General features: G+C 42.5%; 1 protein-coding gene across 4 annotated transcripts in view; it reads left to right on the forward strand.

The window, feature by feature from the left end:
- The window catches only part of CRISPLD2 (cysteine rich secretory protein LCCL domain containing 2), a 43021-nt gene extending 23249 nt beyond the window's left edge, over positions 1-19772 (forward strand). For all 4 annotated transcript variants that reach the window (XM_005292290.5, XM_008168633.4, XM_065567284.1 and 1 more), the window contains 7 exons: positions 379-445; positions 1574-1704; positions 2115-2158; positions 3260-3332; positions 4201-4276; positions 12370-12503; positions 15015-19772. In XM_005292290.5, coding sequence (XP_005292347.2) covers positions 379-445; positions 1574-1704; positions 2115-2158; positions 3260-3332; positions 4201-4276; positions 12370-12503; positions 15015-15069 — 580 coding nt within the window. In that variant the 3' untranslated portion in view covers positions 15070-19772. The remainder of the gene's footprint in view (positions 1-378; positions 446-1573; positions 1705-2114; positions 2159-3259; positions 3333-4200; positions 4277-12369; positions 12504-15014) is intronic.
- The last annotated feature ends 1444 nt before the right edge of the window (positions 19773-21216 follow it).

The raw sequence follows: 21216 nt of genomic DNA on the forward strand, positions 1-21216 counted from the left end.
CCCAGGTGGCCAGCCCCATTTAGTAAACCTTGGCACAATCATTGTGCACTCCTCTTGTGTTACATTCCCATCCAACCTTAGCCCATCAGTTCAAAGCTTGTCCCCACCCAGGAAGTCAAGAGCTCTGGTTAAGGTCTCAGTAAGGGTACACTGAAGTTTATCGCTTGTAGAATAACAAATCCACAGAATCTAAATATTGCTCTCATTCTTAAGGGGAAAGGTATTAGAAAACGTGGCTGTTTTGCAATGCTTGTTTTAAATGGAGTAGTTAAATGACACTAATGTCATTAAAATTAAATTAAATGTAATAAAAGTCTGACTCACATTTCACACTCACTATAAATAAATAAATAAATAAATATATATATCTTTAACTAGGTATCTGTGCCCAGCTGGCTGCGTGAACAGCAAGGCAAAAATCTTTGGAACGTTGTATTATGAGACTGTACGTACTTTGCTATGGCTGATAGATGACATTTATTGGGGTTTTAATGGTAATAATAGAAATGGAAAATGCTGGCAATTCTAATGTAATGTAGATTTTCTGCCCTCCCATGTTAGTGCTGTAAACTGTACTGGTGCTGTCTATATAAAAGGGTAATCTGCATTTTCCCATCTATGTGATAAAATCAGTGCTGAAAAGAGTATCTACTCAGAGCTTGATTTTGGTTCTGAGTGTCCTCTATGCCCACAAAGTTCAACCGAAGTTGAGGGCCCGCCTGTACGTCACAGGAGTGCATGGCATCTTTCAAGATCTATCCCTCAAAGCAATGAGCTATTGGGATGGAAGAGAAACTTTATATTAGAATTGCTTCTCAGAATGGTTTACAGGTTGCTGGGTTTTTATTTTTAGGGTGACTCATTGAATCTTGAATTGTCAAAATAGTTTATAATTAGGGCAGGTCAACAATTTCCTGTCAAAACTGTTTTTGATGGAAAACCAGGGGTTTGATTAATTATTGTATTTACAAAATGTGTCTGTTTTCTGATGAAAATTTTGATTTTTTTTACCCCCCCCCCAAAAAATAAAAAATGCCCCAAATATATTGAAGCTGAAATGCTGCTGCAGATGCCTCATGGGAGTTGTAGTTCAGTAGCTTAGTACCCCAATTCTTCTCTATGGGCTGGGTTTCCCTCCAGATTGCATCTCCCATGATGTATCGTGGCCAGAGAACTGCCATGATGCACCACCTCCCCTCACCACGGGGGTTTCAGCTGAAATATTTCAGATCTGATGTTTTTGTTGAAAGCTCAAAATTTTCCTCAGGCGGGGGACATTTTCCAACCAGCTCTCCTTATAGTTTACATTTAAATACTATATTTTTTTATTTTAAAAAATCCATGTTTGTCCTTAAATCAAGTAAGACTTAGAATAAAAATACATGCCCATGTGTTATAATAGTAAAATTCAGCATGCTGAACCAATGCAGCATTTGTTCAGTAAATGTAAGTCTGTGTAAACTCCAGTCTTTAAGTATTTATTTTACATATTTGTTTATTAAATGCTTCTTTTTGGCTTAGAACTATTTAGGAAACATTGGTATCACCATACTATTTGTTATGTGCTTTCCAGGCATCCAGTATATGTCGTGCTGCAATTCATTATGGCGTCATAGATGATAAAGGAGGTCTGGTTGACATCACTAGGAAAGGGAGATCACCTCTTTTTGTCAAGTCTACAAGAAATGGCGTTGAATCTTTAAGGTAATTCTTCCCTGAGAAAATGTACCTCTGTGTATGGAGGACCATGACTTGTACAATAAATTATTGTCCACATTTGCCACAGGGGAGGGAGGGAGAGCTCAGTGGTTTGAGGATTGGCCTGCTAAACCCAGCGTTGTGAGTTCAGTCCTTGAGGGGGCCACTTAGGCATCTGGGGCAAAATCAGTACTTGGTCCTGCTAGTGAAGGCAGGGGGCTGGACTTGATGACCTTTCAGGGTCCCTTCCAGTTCTATGAGATAGGTATATCTCCATATATTATATTATTATTATTATAAACCCATATATTATATTTTTACAAGCAATAGAGAGTAGATCTTAAAGTAACTGTGGTGCATTTATTTTTTTAAAGGTCAATGAAATATGTATACACATTTCTTGTTTTGCTTTTCAGTAAACATAAACCTTCAAATTCATTCGTGGTTTCCAAAGTCACAGGTAGGTTTAAATGCCCTTTTTGTCACTATAATGTTGAGACGAAATCAATGGTGCTTGAGTTTATTGTTATACATGGACATCATCATTCCATAGCCATGTTCTTTTTTAATCTTAAATGGGCAAAACTTCTTGTAGCCAAGAGACTCTTCCTATTTATGATTAGAGCAGGTCAGGAAAAACAAAAGTAGCATTTTTCAAAACATTTTAAACATTTTACAACCCATTTGAATAATGCCTTAGCCTGGCGTGACCATATTTCCCAAAGGGAAAATGGGACACTGCATGGGGCTGGCCCAAGTCCTTCCCCCCTCCCCCATCTGGGGCTGGCCCAAGCCGCTCACCCTCCTCCCCACCTGAGCCCTCCCTCAGGCAAGGCTCAGGTGAGCAGTGACGCACATACTAGATAGGGTGACCATATTTACCAAAGGTGAGGGCTTGTGTCACTACTCACCCAAGCCCTGCCTGCCCCCGCGTCTGAGCCCTCCTCCTCCCGCCCCCCTGCGCAGGGCTGGCATCACCACTTGCCCCCTTTTCCCCCACGTTCCTCCACACCCCACTTTGTGACAAAAGTGGGCACTTGTCCGGTTTGCTCTCACCAACTGATCAAATTGGCAAGAGCAAACCGGACAAATGTCCACTTTTGCCAAAGAAGGTGGGATGACCGGAACAGGGCTTAAAAAAGGCTTGTGTTACCTTGAGCTGCTTTAGGGTGAAGTCTCTCTGGCATTGGCAAGTGAAAAGTTAAAAGCAACACTGTCAAGTCATTTAGATTCCGAATTTGACCCAAAACCTGCCAGGGAAACCCTGCCGTATTCAAAAAAATCTGTAACAAAATCACATCACTCAGATATTATTTTCTTTAAAAAGCCATGGTCCTTGGAAAAGGATTTTCTAGCAATTTAGTAGATCTCCAGCATAAATCCTAATAAAAATATCTCTTCAATGCAAGCTGTTTCTAATGAAGCCATTGAAGTTATTCTTCTGGCTGCATCAGCTGGACATGCATCCTGTCAGATGTGATGCGTGACTAATGCTTCTGTTTACTTCAGGAGCACCAGCTATTTGGCTTTGTAATTCATCCCTCTGTATTGATTTCCACAGTGCAGACGCTGGATTGTTACACCACTGTAGCTGAACTGTGTCCGTTCAAAAAGCCAGCAACTCATTGTCCAAGGTAAGCTGCATATCTCAAGTATGATGCTATTTCCTTTGACCTGTACTGGGGTAAGGAAAAGAGGAGCTGAAGGACTGGATGGAGATACTGAATGAATCCGATTTGAAGATTATAAACTAAAGTTATAGATTATGTCAGATTAACTGGGATAAAGGTTAAATGAGGGAGCTTTTTTCACATCCAAAACAATATACTATATGAATAAAATCACCTGTTTTCACAAACATGTTTGTGATCTGAGCATACCCTCAACACTGGCATTCAAACAAGTGCCAGGATTTTAAATCCGTATTTTTGTGGGTTTATTACTGATTTTTTTACATGCTTCAGCAATATAAGAGGGTCCGAATAGAAGACCCCCCCCTCAAATTGGCTTCAATATGTGCATATGCAACTTTTCACACTTTGTTCATTCACATGCACGTGCAGTTTTGGGACACTATCCCTTTTATGCCCAAATGATAAAATTTATACCCACAAAACCACCTTCCTCTTGAGCCTCGCATGCGAACGAGCTTTGCTCATGGAAATTCCATCAGGTGCATGCATGAATGATGAGGGGCAAAAAACTCCACCTGCAAACGATTGTATGTGTGGGGCCGGGCACAAGGACGGAAGCTACGCTTGGAGAATTTGGCCCAATGGCCTTCATTACCTCCTGTCTCACTGGCCTAAAAGAGTCTCGTTTGCAGCTGTGTAGTCACTATTGAGTTTCAGCTGAAAGAGGGGCAAAAAGTGTCAGTCAGCTGCTGCCACCTGCAAACCAGATGCTGACCCTTGAAGGCTTCCTTCCAAGAGCTCAAGAATGCAACTTGTTTTTCTCTTATTCCTTGATGTAGCGAATAAATATGAATAAAATGTTTTTCAGGGCTTATTGTCCAGCTCACTGTAAAGCTGAACCAGCGTACTGGGCACCAGTCTTTGGCTCCAAGGTTTATGCAGATGTGAGTATTCCACTTTCCTATATCTCTCCAACTAACAAGGTGACAGTATTGAAATGAGTGGATCCCAGGGTCATTTAAGAGATTCATATTCCATGAATTAGGAAGGTCAGAATTACAGATACTCCCTATAAATAATAAGGAAATACTCTGCCAGCACATGGGATAGAAATGTCCCTTGCATTAGTTGGACACATTGATTAAATGTATCTAATGTTGTACTTCAGAGTCAGCATTATGGATAGGGCATCAGGAGACGGGTTGCACTCCCATTTCTGGCACTGATTTGCTCTGCAGCCTTGGGAAAGTCACTTAACCTCTCTGGGTTTTTGTCTGTAAAATGGGGTTGATGCTTGTCCAGCATTGTAAAGTTTCTTGTGGGGAGGCATAGCTCAGTGGTTTGAGCATTGGCCTGCTAAACCCAGGGTTGTGAGTTCAATCCTTGAGGGGGCCACTTAGGGATCTGGGGGCAAAAATCAGTACTTGGTCCTGCTAGTGAAGGCAGGGGGCTGGACTCAATGACCTTTTAGGGTCCCTTCCAGCTCTATGAGATAGGTATATCTCCATATATTATATACAGATGAAAAGCAAATAGCTTTATTGTTACATATGTTATGTTATTACTCGACATAGCTTGCAAAAATAGATTTCCCCCCCTTTCTTTTCTGCAAGTAGAATATGATTTGTGAGCAGTTGTTGTGGAAATGAAGAATGTGGGTGGCTGGTTTTTTTTGTTTTGTAGTTCTGTGAACAGCTGTAGAGTTGATGTGAATGGACAGAGGTTAAATGGCAAAAAATAACCTAATGGACAGATGCAAATGCAAAGGAACATTTGTTTTGGTCACCACTTAGAGATAGCATGTGTCTAAAATCCACTGACAATGCAGGCTTAGTATAACTTCACTGCTCTTATGGCTCAGTGTCCACATGGGACAGGTGCAAACATCTTTTCAAACTCCTGAGAAATGATAAAATCTGCTCCACTTCTTTGTTGGTGGTTTGGTGAGGGTCAGTGTAGAGTCATTTTTTTGACTTAAGTACTTTTCTGGTGGTTAGCACATTTTTGGAAAATATTCCTAGCAGGATCATCGGAGTATACGAAATGATATGCTTGGTATTGCTTTAACCATTCAATATTTGGTTGTATCAACCCTTCCTAAACTTCCACCTAGAAAGAGAGTTTTCAATTTGGGAGGGGGAGCGGTCTAGGTTACATTTTTGTTTATTATGTATATATATCCAGATCAATAAAGAAAGAAAATGAGCATTAGAGATTTGTTCTGGAGTTTGCGGGCCTTGGAGGAGAATTGCCTGTTGTTTTGTTGTTGATAGTTAGTGGAGTTTTTTCCTTTTTACCTTTGTAGTCACAGGCAGCATTAGGAAAAACACAGAGGAATTTGAAATTGGTGCCAGTTGTGGTTTGGCCTCAGAACTGGCACAGGGTTAAATAAGATTGCCTCTGCAGGATCCCAAGAATAACAATTTCATTGGGCAAATGATCAGGTAATTAACTGATCAGAAAAACATCACGCAACTATTTCAGTTGTTTATATTTTTATAAAACTATATGAATAAAGTCTCATAATTCCATGCCAGTTTTCTGTTTACTCTATTCATCTATTAGGGCAATGATTCCATTGCCTGTTTAGATATAGAATAAGCCAAAAAATAGCATGTAATTGTGATAATAAAATATTACGTTTCTAGAACACCTTTTCCCCCAAACTCTTTCCAATATATATATGCAGGAAAGATTTCAGATATCTCTGAAAAACAGCCACCCCTCCTGGGAACCAGAGCATGTGCTCTTTGTGTGTATTGGATAAGCACAGGAAGTAGAGAAGAATACAGCATAAGGGCAGGAAGTAGAGAAGAATGCTATCCAGTAGAAACAGCCGGGAAAGTTTTAGTGGGATGAATGTAGGGTGACCAGCTGTCCCGATTTTTATAGGGACAGTCCTGATTTTTGGGTCTTTTTCTTATATAGGCTCCTATTACCCTCCTCCCCTTGTCCCGACTTTTCACACTTACTGTTTGGTCACCCTAGAAGAATGTGGCTATCCACAGTAGATCTGCAGCAGGAGGAGTGGTGAAGAATGTCATGAGATCTTTGAAGGTCACAAGCACTCAAGACCTCAATTTTGCATCTGAACTGAAAGAACTCCATGGCTGCTAAGATGTCCCTGAGGCACTAATTAATTACCACCATCTCAATCCCGTATAATTTTATGATTTATACTCAGAGGCACTAGTGTCCTGGTTCACAAGCCCCACTTCTTGTGAATCTCTGGGTTTGGGATTATATAAACTGAGGCATGGAATGTGATTTGGGGAAAAAATACTTTACTGCTCTGTCAAGGATTTGTTGGATCTTCGTTAGACTAGTATGGCCAGGGCGTCAGAGATGACAGGGTCTAACAAGGCATGTGTTGAAGGGTTTAGGAGCGTTAGCAGAATGGCAGGAAAAGACAGGACTAGAGTTGGTAGAGAAGAAGGGCTTGAGGAAGCTGTGGCAGAAGATTGTAAGCACAGTGAGGGGTACAAATAGAAAAGTTCTTTGCGTTAACGATAAATCCGAGGACTGGAAGGCTGACAAAATAAGCAAACGTTCAGTGCAATGAGAATTTAGTCCAAAGCTTTTCCCATAAAGGGTACTGCATGTGTGGAATGCTCTGCAAGAAGGCATGCAATGAAGTAGCATAAGCCACAAATCAGAAGAAAAATTAAAACAGATAACAAACAAAACTAGACAAGTGCTAGTCTTCTCATATGCCCTGTGGATTCCCATCCATAAAATTGCACCTTCATGGGACTTGGGTATATATGTCACAGACTCTGTCCTTTTTAATAGCTTAACTAAAGAAAACAAAGTATTTTCCCCCATTGAGTTTGTACTCTTGCACTCTCTGCCATGTTAGCAGCACATCCAAAACCCTGACCTGCAGAATGGTTTGGCAGCAGAGGAGTTAATGGGGAAATAACTTATGGGCATTAGCATCATAAAATCACTACTAAGTAGGTAGCAGAATCCAATTCAATGAGCTTGTAACCTTCTGGTCCGCCTTGGAGAGCTTCAATGTTTACATGATCCCAGGATGCATCTGAAAGTTTGTTTTACCACAGAGAACAAAGCTCCAACATCAGGAAGAAAGGATTTTGGCTGTACTTGGTTCTACTTGGGTTAGTCCATAGCCCCAGGATTTTGGGATTTTAACAGCTTTAAAGAAGATTCTGTTTTCTTCTCATAGAAATAAGGATGCTATTTTAGGTTGCGTGATGTCAAGGGCTTGGGAAAGGTATGTTTATAGGAAGTGAGGTCAATGTACTTTTGGAAACCAACCAAAGAGGCAAAGAAGCCAAGGTACTCATGACCAATGACCTCTAATGCGTTGCTGAAGTGTAATTGCTAGATCCTTAAAATGTGCATGATAAATTGTGGAAGCAAACAGTAAATAGAAGGAGGAGGAGCCAAATGCACGTCATCAAATCCAGATGTTCTGCAGCTCTGCTAAAAGTTATTTCCAATGTAGAAAAAGATGTTCCATGACCTTGAGGAAAGCAGGACACTGACTGTGGTTAAAAACAGACAAATGGAAGCACACGCACAACTCTCCCCTCCCTGGCTTCAAGCATAAAATGATTTGTTAGGCCCACGCATTGATGTACCTTAATACATGGGCATGTGCATTAAATGGATGAAGCACCAAAAGCCGGAACAGGTGCATTTGTGAGGGTTTCCAAGAAATAGAAGGGTTAAGAAAAGTCAGAGCTTCTTTACAATAGGTTTGCAAAGTCAAGTGGTATATAGGGGACATGACGGAGCAATTGTCAATACCCTTTCAGCAGGAACCAGGTGGCCAACAAACTCCATTTTATATTGCTTCAAAAAATCCATCTGTTTCTGCTGTGTCTAACAGTCTTGCTGTTTTGGGGGACAGATGGCTGGGCATCTTGGACACTGAAGCTGGGCTAAGCAATGATCAAATTCTCATCTTGGAAAGATCACAAGAAATGCACACATCACTGTCCAGTGAAATAGAATAAATGGACGTCATTGACTCTTTCCACGTCTGAGAGAGAAACCAAATAACTGTTTGGATTAAAACCGGATTGGGTAGCCAAGTTTACTGTTAAAAGTTTGGGACGGGGATCATTATGGGCTGAGACAGAAACATGCCCTCATTTTCTATCGAAGCTAACTTAGCCTTCCACCCCTCCCCACAAAATGACTTTGCTGTGAGGGGCACCTGCGGGCTGTTATACCGGGATCTAATTTTGGTTGTTGGGTTTAGTGTGTGGGTGCTGAGTGGAGCTGATGGTCTGTGATATACAGGAGATCAGACTAGATGATCTGGTGGTTCCTTCTGACCTTAAACTCTCTGACTGGTTTAGTCTTAGTGTCCCAAACAAAAATATTGATGATTTTTCATTCTTTATCAGCAATAACATCACTTATTTCCCATTCCAATTTGTTCCAGTTTCCATCGGTGCTTCCTTTTTGAATGGGGCTGGCTTTCATACAAACTGTATCCTGAAAGGCCTTGTTGAGTTAAGCAATAGAAATGCAGAGATAAATAATATTGACGGAAGAAGGAAATGAACTGGCACAGCCAAAGAGGAAGGTGTTATATTCATGGCATACACGCAGAGAGTTAGGAACCCCCTCTTCACACACACACCCCGTTCATTTATACTGTTCCTGGAGGGTTGCAAGATAACACTACTTTATTTCTTAGAATCCAGAAACCTAACACAGCAACAACCAGAAACACACAGAGAGAGAGAGAAAGCAGGCTGCCCTCTAAGGCAGAGAGGCACAACTCAACCCACCTTTGCTCCAGACTGGCTCTTTATCAGACTGACTGCTGAAAGAGCCAGATTTCAGGCTTCCCTACACAGCCCCTTAGCCTGGAAGCAGAACCAGGAACCCCCTTACAACTTAAAGTGATAGCTTATAATTTTAACACAGGTTTCAATACACCACAGAAGGGAGGTGTTTCAGCTGAGCTCTGAAATGAGGCAGAGGGAAGCAAGACTGTTCCAGGCAGCAGGACATGCAAGGGAGAAGGCTCTTGCACTAACGATTGGCCAGACTGTATGGAGGGTCAGAGAGAGGAGACTAATGTTAATACTAGCTGTGCGGGAGGAGAATGGAAAGATTGCTGGCTTATATTCTGTGGTGATGGACATGCTATACATAAGTTGCAAGGTGAACCTGCAAAGGATTGTTTTAAAGAGGGATTTGTTTCTTTATAGTAGATAAAGGGGCCCCGCAGGGATTTTCCCTCCCCCTATTTGTTTTTACCTTAGAAATATCTGCCATTTCACTGCTGGGTTTGCAGGCGGCCATTTCTCACTGAAGTTAATGAGAGCTACAGGTGCGTGGTGCTGCTGGAAATCAGGTTGCTTTTATTTTAGGCACCTAAATGTGGCTGTAGGATCTTAAATGTAAGTGCCCAGGTTTGAAAATGTTGGCCTGGTTCTTTGTAGTGGTTAAAATAAAAGGTTGGATTGTTCTCGTCTGCACCTTTGTTTATTCTGCGAAGACAAATTCCACTGTTGCTAATGCTGAAAGGAATGTCTCTGAGGCTGTGGGCTGTGTGTCAGGCAGGGATCTTTATCAAAGCTATGTGAGAGCTTTTACGAAATGCAGGAGCATTGGGAAATGTATACATAACGAATCGGGCAATCTTCTTGCTTGGTTCATGGTGAGACTTGCGCTTGAAAGGGAAATGTGTGTCCCATTCATGTTCAGGAACCCTGAGGAGATGAGAGAGAGAGACTGTCTCTCTGCTGTTGTGAGATAAAGGTTGTTTAGTCTCCAGCAGTCTCATTTGTGAGGCAATTAGCTGGGGAGAGATTTCCTGAAGAAGGAAGCCTGCATAACGAGGCCGATTTTTATCACCAGTGGAAACCACAGAGTGTTGCTGAACCCCCGAGGAGGAACACATCTTTGTTTTCAGGCTAGTCACACTAAATGGGGACTTGATGGGTGACTTACAGCTTGTCTACACTTGGGTTGCTACAGTGGCACAACTTCAGTGTAGACACTGCCTATGCCAATGGGACGGGTTCTCCTGTTGGCGTAGGTAATCCACCTCCTCGAGAGGCAGTCGCTAGTCTTCTATTGCCCTAGCGCTGTCTACAGTGTAGGTCAGGTCAGCTTAACGAAGTTGCTCAGAGGTGTGGATTTTTCACACCCCTGAGTGACCTAGCTGGGTCAACCTCCTTTTTAGTGTAGACTAGGCCTTAGTTCATAGGCCTATTTCATTGCTAATAGTTTGATGCAGCTGGTGCCGGACAGGGCCCCCCCGGAGATCCCAGTTCTGCAGGGAGGGAAGCATTCCAGAGATACTAGGTTTCATCCCAAGAAAATGGGGCTGGGGCTGAGGCAGAGAACCTGCTATGTGGTATCTTTTGCTGTGCGATCCCTGAGGCGCCAGTGCCCTCCCTTTTGGGAGAAAACTCCTCCATCCTCCTAGTGCTTCCCATCTTCAGAGCCCTTTTCCGACAACTCCTTAAGATAAAGACTCATTGGCAAGATAGAAGATAGGAACCCAATAGGCTGATAGGGGAAGGGGTATGTAAAAAAAAATGGCCAAAGAATGAGCAGGCAGAAGAACAACAAGTTCTGGAAGAAAGGAATGCCTTGGAAAGAACACCATTAAGGATTTGTCCCAGTGGGGAGTGTTACAAATAGCCTTGGACAGTGCATTCAGGACAGTTTAATTTAATGAGCCAATTTTAGATTTACAGATTTCCCATTGCATACTAGAGCAAATTCAAAGGATATCTTCCAAACAAAGTGTTCCTGTGCTGTCTTGCCCATATATAGAAGCAAAACCAAACTGGCAATTAAAACTGCAAAAGCTGCCAAGAGATAGGCAATCCAAAGTGATAAATATATAGGGAATGGGGGAAAACCTGCCTTTTAAGGCCTTGGAGAGTGAGCGAGCATGATCTATAGTACACAGATGCTGCCGGAATATTGCTTTGCAGGTTCTGCAGTGGAAGTTTGATTTTTAAAGATCAAGAAGTTTGTGGATTTTGGATTTTCACCTGTTCCAATCCTCGTTACTAGAGTTGTTTTTTGTTGTTCTAACTAGCAGTGTATAACTTTTAGAAGGTTCACGTCCAAGTTCATATTGAGCCTTAGAGTTCTCTGCTATCACTCTGTTTCCTGGATGTTTTTGTAGCTTAGTCATCAGTTGCTGGTAGGTTCTGTTCCTGCAGCAATCAAAACAAAGTAAAATAAAAAACAGAAGCAGCATGCAATACAGAGATTGCAGGCCTCATTTTCATGATTGCCTGCTACGCTGGGTGTAGTCAGTAGGAGCTGTGGGTTCTCAGCACCTCTGAAAACCAGATCATGATGAAAGAAGCTCATCTTAGTTTTTGAGAAGATGGGACCTAACATGTCTCAAGTTAAATGATCATTTATTTCTTTAGGCCAAATTCGCCAAGGATCTCTGCTGTTTCAAACTAGCAAACAATTGCAGAACCTCTGCTACCTTGTTGACAATGCAAAGTGGCCACACTCTCTCATGTGAACAAAGGCCGGGTTGAGGAGATCAACATGTGCCATTGCAGCACCAAAAGAGGGTGCACTGACTAATGTAGACAGGGCCTGGCTGGCTAGTAAATCCATTGATTCAGTCAGTCTCCCCTTAGCAGAGTTCCTGTTGTGACCAATGGGCTGTTTGACCAGCCTGTTGACAGAGGTGCATGGAGAGAAGTAGTGGTAATACTGCTTACCCTCCGTAGGGCAGTCATTACACCTCCCTGTGCCAGCTATGCTGAATTCTCACCATTTGCAATTAGTAGCAGGGACCATGCAACATCTGCAAGAGCTCATCTAGGTTTATTTGGTCCTGCCTCAGTACAGGAGGGTGGGCTAGATGACTTCTCAAGGTCCCTTCTAGCTCTATGATTCTGTGATCTGTAGAATCCTTTCTTACTGCTCAGGCTGGAAGACAAACAACTTTCCCATATGTCTCTCGTTCCCATATGTCTCTCTTCGTTCTTCCTCATTTTCCTAGTCATCAGAAAAAGGTCTTGGAGCCCCAGCTAAATCCATTTACTTTATGATCTTTCAGAGTTCCAGTATCTGCAAAACAGCCGTGCACGCTGGAGTCATTAAAGACGAGACTGGCGGTTATGTGGATGTAATGCCTGTGGACAAGAAGAAAAACTATGTTGGCTCTTTGAAGAATGGCGTCCAATCTGAGAGGTAGGGTCACTTTTCTTTTTTGTGATCAGTTTGTGAAAATGTGGATGATGGGAATTGAATATACAAGGTAAGTGATTCTAACATGTTGCTGTAAACTCAGAGAAGCAAAAGAACAAAACAGTGTGTGTCATCCCTTCTTTGCCTTTTGCAGCTGAATGCATTATTCTTGGACTCTGTATATTAAGGATGTAATACTATTAAGCTTCTCCTTCATTTACTAATGAGTTTAAACTAGTCAAAATATGAATACACTGTTAATAAATTTCACTGGGTATACAGCACTTTAAAATTTACTCTGGTTTTTAGCAAAGTCATTATTAATTAATGTTGGGGGAGCAGTTTCACATGAGTTTTATCCTAAAACATTCTGGCAAATTAACACCACTAAAAAGATAAACACGTGGTCTGCATCTTTCATCGTATAGTCAGCTTTGTGGCTTTCACTTGGGAATTCCACTACTGAGTTCTGGAAAGTCTAATATATTTAATAGCATAAGAACATGAGAATGGCCATGCTGGGTCAGACCCATGGGTCCTTTAGCCCAATATTCTCTCTTCCGACAGTGGCCTGAATTTGTTGACTAGAAGTAATTTCTCTGTTCTTGTGGAAAGCATTCTAAATCAATCAACGTGCCAGCACACTCTCTTGAGAGGATAAAATAGTGCTTCTGAATAGTGGGTTGTACCTTCATGTGACAATTCCTGATTCTTTTTTGGGGATGGTCCAACCTGTCTGTCTGTCTAATGTGTGTGTAAAGAGAGAGAGAGCATGCATGCACATGCTATAGACTTTCATGCCTTCAAATCTACTACAGAGTAGTTGAGGAGATGCATGGAATAAAGCTGGCATCTTCTTAAAACAAGGCCGGTGAGCTATTCAGGGGTCGGTTTGGATACAGTTATCATTCTGCATCACATTTTTTGCAGTTACACCGTGCAAACGTTTTGTTTGTTTCAATTTGTACATGAACACGCCCCCTCAAGATGTTTGCTCAGCCACTTGTCAATGGTGAATACATTAAATCCTTAACACACAAAAGAAGAACTCTTCAAAAAGGCGGAGATTTTCAGATCTTGCTGTTTTGCAGACCTACATTGTCCACCCTCCTACTCTGATGGAGCAAGCGACTGCAGGCTTTAATGCCCAATTATGTGCCTGACGGGTCTGTTGAATTACAATTGGTGCAGCTGTATGTGAAACCCACTTGAATGTAGGCACACATGTTGCAACCCAACAGATTTAATAATCTCACTTAAATTCAGAGTGTGAAAACGGTCACAGTTTGGCTCAAGGAGAGGGGAGAATGAGACTCAGCTAAGCTTCCTCTGATTAGCAGATAGCGTTTGGGAACTGTACTGATGGGAAATCTGTAGGGTTGCCATCTCTAGTATGTGTGGGATGCAAAGTGCATTTACCAGGAACAAACCCTCTTTTTTTAAAAAATTGGAATTGGCAGTGGACTGGAAACTGCCACTGTTATGTTCTTCCTAACAGTTCCTTGGAAAACACAGTGTAATTAACATACAAGGAAGAAGTTATTGGGTTAATTCCACCAGTCCAGCAGGAGAAGTGTCTGTTGCTCAGTCCTGTTAGCAGGAATGATTAGGAGGAAGCACAGTGTCCAGATTTTTCTTTCTCTCCCTCGCTCCCCACCACCCTCCTAGGGGTGCTGGACTGAGAAATATTTCCCAAGACAGTTTACATCAGGAATTAGTGAAAAGAGAGGCCTCTAGAGTGAAGACTGTCTCCAGAGACCCAGCTGCTTTTATTTTTCCCAGTGGGTGCTCCACCTCCGCTCCTGCCCCGAGGCTCCGCCCCTTTCCCCAAGGCCCCACCTGGCTCTGTCTCTTCCTGCCCCCATTCCGCCCTGCTCTCGCCCCGCCCCCACTCCACCCCATCCCCTGAGGCCCCCTTCCTGCCGTTTACTGCTCTCCGCTCTCCCCCGAGCACCTCCTGCCAGCCACCAAACAGCTGATTGGTGGCCCTGACAAACAGCTGATTGGTGCTGACGCCAAACAGCTGTGGCTTGTGGGTGCTGAGCGCCCCCTATATTTTTTCCCATGGGTGCTTGAGCCCTTGAGCACCCATGGAGTCCGTGCTTATGGATGTCCCTCAATCTTTATGCTTTTGCTTTTGGTGTGGTACTCATGGCCTCCTTGTCACTTGCACTGACTCCCTTGTCGTGGTGATGGCTCACCGGTCTCCTGTATTGAATCATGTGGGAGGTGGTCGTGTAGGTAACAGCTTTTCAGTGCACTCTTAAGTTTCCCCAGCTATGAATTAGTGCCTTTCCATGAAAAAAACAAGCATCAGGGCTCAGTGTGGTAATGGAAACTCCTGAACTGGGAGTAATGGAAGCTCAAGTGCTTCAGAAATTCAGAATGCAGATGTGCAAATTAAACATGCATTCAAATCAAATGAATAATTGAAACCACTGATTTCCTTACTGACGTGACTATGTGGGGAGCTAATGCATCTCCCTAAGGTTCATAATGATCGTTCTTTTTCAGCTTGAAGAGTCCCAGCGAAGGGATGGCTTTCCGAATTTTTTCCGTGAAGCAATAAATTCCCCGGGAAGGTGCAAGTTTCTTCTGGAGAACAATCCACCGATCTTGAGGGACAGCAACATTCATTTGATGGCATCTGCTCTGAACACATTCTCCTTGCCAATTTCTTTCAGGGAAGAAAGGTTCTGACTCAACTGTCCATGTCACATCTGCACCAGTTCAGTTTTTTTTACAAATTCTAGGGCATTCAGACTGTTGTAACTCAAATTCCAAAAGAGGTGTGCTGAACAGCTCGACTGTGGATTAATTTACAACAAATATCGGAACCCCCAGCTGGTCCACAGATAGTGTTTTAGGACTTGAAGTACCTACCCCAATGGAAGTACCAACACATGTTGGCAAGGTGGAATATGTAGTGCGGATGGTTGGCCCTTTAAAAAATAGTTTTAAAGCTGCTCCTTTTGTGGGGTGGGGCATATAACTTCTTTGGAACTGTTTGTATGGTGGGGTTGGCTGTTCTGTTTAAGAGCAAAACCTTAGTGTTTTCCTAATCAGCTCGCATGTGCATAGGAAACGTTGAGTCAGGTCTGCGGCATATTGCATTAGGGCAAGTGGTGTCATGATGTAACATGCGATCAGAGGTCCTGTGGCTGCCTGAAGGACTCCTGGAGATGAGGTTGTCTGAAAAATGTGGAGAAAGTAAGAAAAGGTGGTGAAGATCCCCGCCCCTGGGAAACAAGGACCCCAGCCAACCACAAATGCGGTGTTGGTGTTTGCTGGCCAAACATTAGCAGATCGTTAGGAATTTGGGTTACCTATGAGAAGTTGTGGAATTAGAGCTCCTGTCCTGGCACATCTCTGTATTATGCTACCCACCTTTTTTTTTTATTTACAGTTAAATGCAATTTATTGTTCTATACAGCAGTGCTGGTTTTGTCTGTAGTAGTTAAGCAGTGATAAAAAGTTAATCTTATTTTTGTTAGAAATGGGTGCATCTATATAAAGTGTGTTCACTTTATCTTTATGAAGTTTTTTTGTACAGTTCTGAGGCTTTAAATATACGGAATAGGGCTGGATTGTTTGCTTGCATACAATCGAGACCATATAGTGATCTTAGCTTCCAACATGATTGCTGTGTCTGTGAGCATCTGGAATCCAAAGTGTTGGGTTTTAAAAACTTATATGTCTTCTAATGAATTTATATTTAATAATTTGAGTCATTCTGCTATGACCAGCTGTTTAAATACATCACATAGAATGGTTTAGAGGGAATTAAAACTAGCCACAAAATCAGCCTAGGATGAACTGCCCTGTAAGACAATATAGCAATCCTGTCATTTATGGCTGAAGCTAATTTATTCCCAACTTTTAGAGGGTTATTAGAATTGGTCTAAGCACAAATCTATTTTCCCCTTAATGGTCAGACATACAGTAACTTACATTAACATTGAGAAGGCAACATAACCTTTAACTCTTTGGTTGATGTAAAAAGATATCCCTTCACTCAGTAACTCGATTGTAGTATGTAACATATGAGAAATATTTCACTTACTGTTACAATTATTTAGCCACTCTATCTGGCAGATGTTTCATGGCTTTCCATAGCCTTCCGATGTCCAGGCTATGTTTAAATTAAACTAGAGGGATAGGAAAACCAGCTATAAACCTATTCCAAAATGTAGACCAATAGCATTATATGGATAAGCACTTATTTAATTTAATTTTTAAACTCCATGAAATCAGCAAGGAAATTACATTTGTCAGTCCCTTTGTTTCATAACTGAGGTTTCCTTTCCTTGTGAAATCTGAGTTTAAAAAGAGACCTTTCATAACTGAGCAGGTTTGCACATTTTCGAGAAGTTACACACAGCAAACCTATTTTGGAATGGCTCTGGTAAACACCTATTCTTTATTTATTTAATGTGGTCTTTTAAGGTATGTTGTGTTTGCTTTATAGTAAGAAAAACCAGTTACATTTTCAAGGTAAATGTATGTGACAAATAGTTGGAATGCGTCTTTAAAAAGTACCTGTTCGGAAGCGACTAAAATCTTGGCAATGAGATAAGTCAGGTTCCTTGTTTTGTCTATTATGAATAATAAGATTGGACACAGGCTACTCTAATCCCACCAAATTTTGTAGTATGATTCTGTGGCCTCCATAGGCCAAATAGGAGTTACACCTTCAATAGCTGAGGATAGAAATGGAAAATGCAATAAGGATCAATCAAATGTCCACTGAAGTCAGTGGCAGCCTTTCCACTGAATTCATGGGTGTTAGATTGGGCTCATGTTTAGTTCTATTGTACAACCCAGTCAAAGTAGAACATCATTGCGCCATTGCCCTGTCTGTGAGAATCATTCATCTTGTAGAAGGATGGAAAGAAATCTGGACTGGAATAACAGGAAAATCAGAGAATCACCAAGAAGTATATATACAAATTCAATTGACCTAGAATGTATCTTTCTTACAAAAGAGGACAATGAAAAACATAAAAAGTGAAGTTGTGAATATAAAATAAATTATATCATCATTCTATAGCTTGAATTATCTTCAGCCAAACAATTTGGATTTTCAGAAACAGGTATTCGTGTAAGTCTGTGTCTCTGGTTAGTGTTATATATGCTGTACAACAGGACTTCGATGAGCGATCATTCTTTGAGGTTCTGGGTGCTATTAGTTAAATCCTATCTCTGCCGTATTTAGGAAGGGTCACATCCTGCATGGCATTATTAAGGCATATCTTTAGTTGTGTTCCATTGTATATACCAGCTGCCCATATTTAGGTGGAATAGGCTCTGTTTTAGCCAAATATTTACTGATTTTACATCTGTCTTACCAAAGCATTTCTCAATCGAATATGTTTCAATAGAGCTTTCAGGGGCAGTGTCGCCTTGTCTTTATATTGTCAAATGCCCGGATTTAGGCGCTGATTCAGCAAGGTACTTAAGAACGTGCCTCAGTTTAAGCATGTGAGTAGCTTCACTGATGTCAAGGGGGGGGGGTCAGATTTTTAAAGGTATTTAGGTCCCTAACTACACTAAGATCAACGGGCATTAGGGACCCGGTAGTTAAGCACCTCGCTGAATTGAAGCCTCGGAGGCTTTCATTGCTGGCAAATAAGTTTAATTTCAACACCAATAAAATCAACGAGAAACATCGTGTCACACAATTGTCACTGAAAAGAATCTGGTTCCACATGCTGGATTTCCAGAGAACATAATAAGTTTCTTTGGTCAGAGTTACTGAAGTGCTGTTCTAAATAAGGGCGTTTTCCTGAATCAGGGCCCCACGGGGAGTCCCACTGGAGTTAATGTGCATTGGAAGCAATCTAGGGCAGAGTACCTGAAGTCAATGGGACCATTTGTGACAGATTTTTGTTACCAATCTGCCTGAGGCGTCAGGTGATCAGGCTGAGGCTGCAGGATTGTTAGGGGAGGAGATGAAGGAGCACAGCAAGGGTCTAAGTTTTAAAGCTTTATTAATAAAATAACAGCGGTGAGTGTTGGGGGCTTCCCACGTTACTCAGAGGAAGGAAAAAAGCGTTAGTGCCTGTGCCCTAACCCACTTTCATACTCACACGTGCACAACCCACGGCTGGCCAAGCCTGGGTGTAATGTAAGAAGAAGAGGGGAAAGGGTGGACGAGAGTTCTGTCCTGTGCACAGGCCCCCCAGGGTCCGCTGTTAATTTTTTATTTGCTTTACCTTTTAGGAGGGGTTTAAGTCCTGGGGGCTTGGGGGGGTGTTTTGTTTAGGGACCTTTGTCCCCCTTGCTTTTTGTACCACTTCAAACTGGCTTTCTGCGGCCTCCTCAGCTTTCCCAAAACACACCGGCTTCAGGGACGCGGGCCTCTGTTTTTCCCCCTTGCTGGCCTTTCCTGTTTCGCCAGTATTGCAATCCCCTGCCTAGCTGACCCCCCTTTTCCCACGGTTGGCTGGGGTTGGGTAAGAAGCAGATGTGGCTGCAGGTTTTTTGGCTACATAGTCTGTTCGAGCGCCATGACCTTGGACTGGAGCCCGCGTCCTATTTTCGGGCTGAGCCGAGGCATTGAGTTAACCCGTTTTCTTCTCCCTTCCTCCCCCTTCTGCCTCTCGCAACCTGCAAAGGAAACTTCCACTCCACACTCAAGCTTGTAACCCTTCCCAAAATGGCTTGCAGTGCTTGCAACAGCATTAGAAATATACAATGCTGATTTGCCTCCCCGGGGGGGACCCCCTGAGGGAGGGAGCCACTGGGTTGTGACACATTAACATAGTTGGTGCTACTAAGTTTGTGTCCGAATTTGGCCCCTCTTTTGATTTTTTTTTCACTATGCGGAGTGTGGATATGGGAGAACAGCAAAGAGGGGGAAAAACCCACTAAAACATAAGAGGAGTCACTTGGATTTTTATTTTAGTGTCACGCCAAAATTTGAAGGCAATTGAAGTTGGGAATTAGATCATTTGAAACCCCTCCCTAATAACTGCATTTCTGCTGCTCTTACCTGGCTTTGAAGCAGCTATTGATTTGAATAGCTATTGACCAGAGGCTGCCTCGGCCTGCCGTTTATGCATTTGCTTTTTTTCTATGAAAAACGGGTTTTTGTTTTTACTACTTCTGTGTACAAAAGTTTTAGTGTAAATGGGATTTGCCTTCGCATGATCTTTACGGGGCCGCATTTTTGTTTATAAAACTATAATTTTTCTAAATGCAGAACTGTAAAATATCTTTGTTTTGTTTTCTGAATTGTGAAATAAAACCAATACAAAAAGCAGATGCCAACCCCTTGTTTTTAATGTTTAATTTTTCGGTGGATTTATTTAGGAGGCTGGGCCTGAGCTACCGTTTTATTTATTTATAGTACGTTAGCTCCTGATCACCCCCATTAAGATCCCAAGATGCTTGGTGCTGTGCAAATGTGACAGCTGCCATCTTGGCTGACATACTGTGGATTGAATCAGGGACTTCCAAAGCTGAAAATGTATATCTCTACAGCTTTAACTAAGGGGCCAGGCTCTGTAACTGGGGTTGTAATGGACTCATATCTTCTGTAGATCGGGCACAGAGGGGAATCTATTATTTTGGGGAAGTTCTATGGCCAATGTTATACAGGAGGTCAAACTAGATCACAATGGTCCATTCTGACCTTGGAATCTCTGGATCTACAATAGACACTGAACAATAGGTTATATATAGGCCTGGACTACCCTACAAAATTAGGTTGTTGACTCATGTCTACACTCAAATTTGTCTCCATCTGACATAAGTGCCCCATTACAGCGACAGAGTAAAACCACCTTCCCGAACAGTGTCGTGCCTTTGTCGAGCTATCTAAGTCGACACAATGTGAGTGTAAACACGGCACGACCTGTGCCAACCCTAACAGTCCTCCTTCAGCTCAGGTCCCACAGGGTCCTAGTCCCTAGAATAGCGATTGCTCTGGCCATGATTGTAAACTGCACTACTCATGAGTCACGGAGACCGGAAGCCACACAATTCCTTTAAAATCGCCCAAGTGTTTTGGAAGTGTCTTTTCCTGATTGCCTACCTTGGTGGGGCACACTGAGCCGTGCTCCCTTGTTGTGTGAAACTGCCCAAGAGACCGTGCCAGCTCCATTTACTAGATGCATTCATGCCTGGAGTAGACAGGAGGTATTGGTTCTCCTGATCCTATGGGAGAGAAAAGGCTGTGTAAGGTCAGCTATGGACCAGCTGTAGAAAGATTGCACAGGAGATGCAGGTAAAGGGGTAGGACAGGGATCTGCAGCAGTGTCACATGAAAGTGAAGGAACTGTGGAAGGCATTACACGAGGCCAGGGAGGCCAACAATCGATCTGGTGCTGAGTTGCAGACCTGCCTCTTTTACAACGAGCTGCATGCCATGCTTGGCGGAGACCCACCAGCACCCCACAAACCACTGTGAATACTTTGGAGGTTCCTGAGACAGAGACCCTGTCATGAACAGTGAGGAGGAGGAGGTGGGGAAGAAGGGGGAGGGTGTGGCCAAGTCATGGCCCAGGACCTGTTCGAGACTCCACCACAGTCTAGCAAGCCGAGCACAGACGAGCCTGATGAAGGGAAGGGATCTCGGGTGAGTGTGTGTGTGCATTTTCCATTACACTGTTTAAATTTAAAGATGGTGTCTATCCTGTCCCCGAGGTATGACACAGGTATCAACTCTTAATTATTTTACTCATCGTATAAGAAGAGGCAGAATTGTTATCTG

Source organism: Chrysemys picta, chromosome 14, assembly GCF_011386835.1.
Source record: "Chrysemys picta bellii isolate R12L10 chromosome 14, ASM1138683v2, whole genome shotgun sequence".
NCBI classification, from domain to species: domain Eukaryota; kingdom Metazoa; phylum Chordata; order Testudines; family Emydidae; genus Chrysemys; species Chrysemys picta.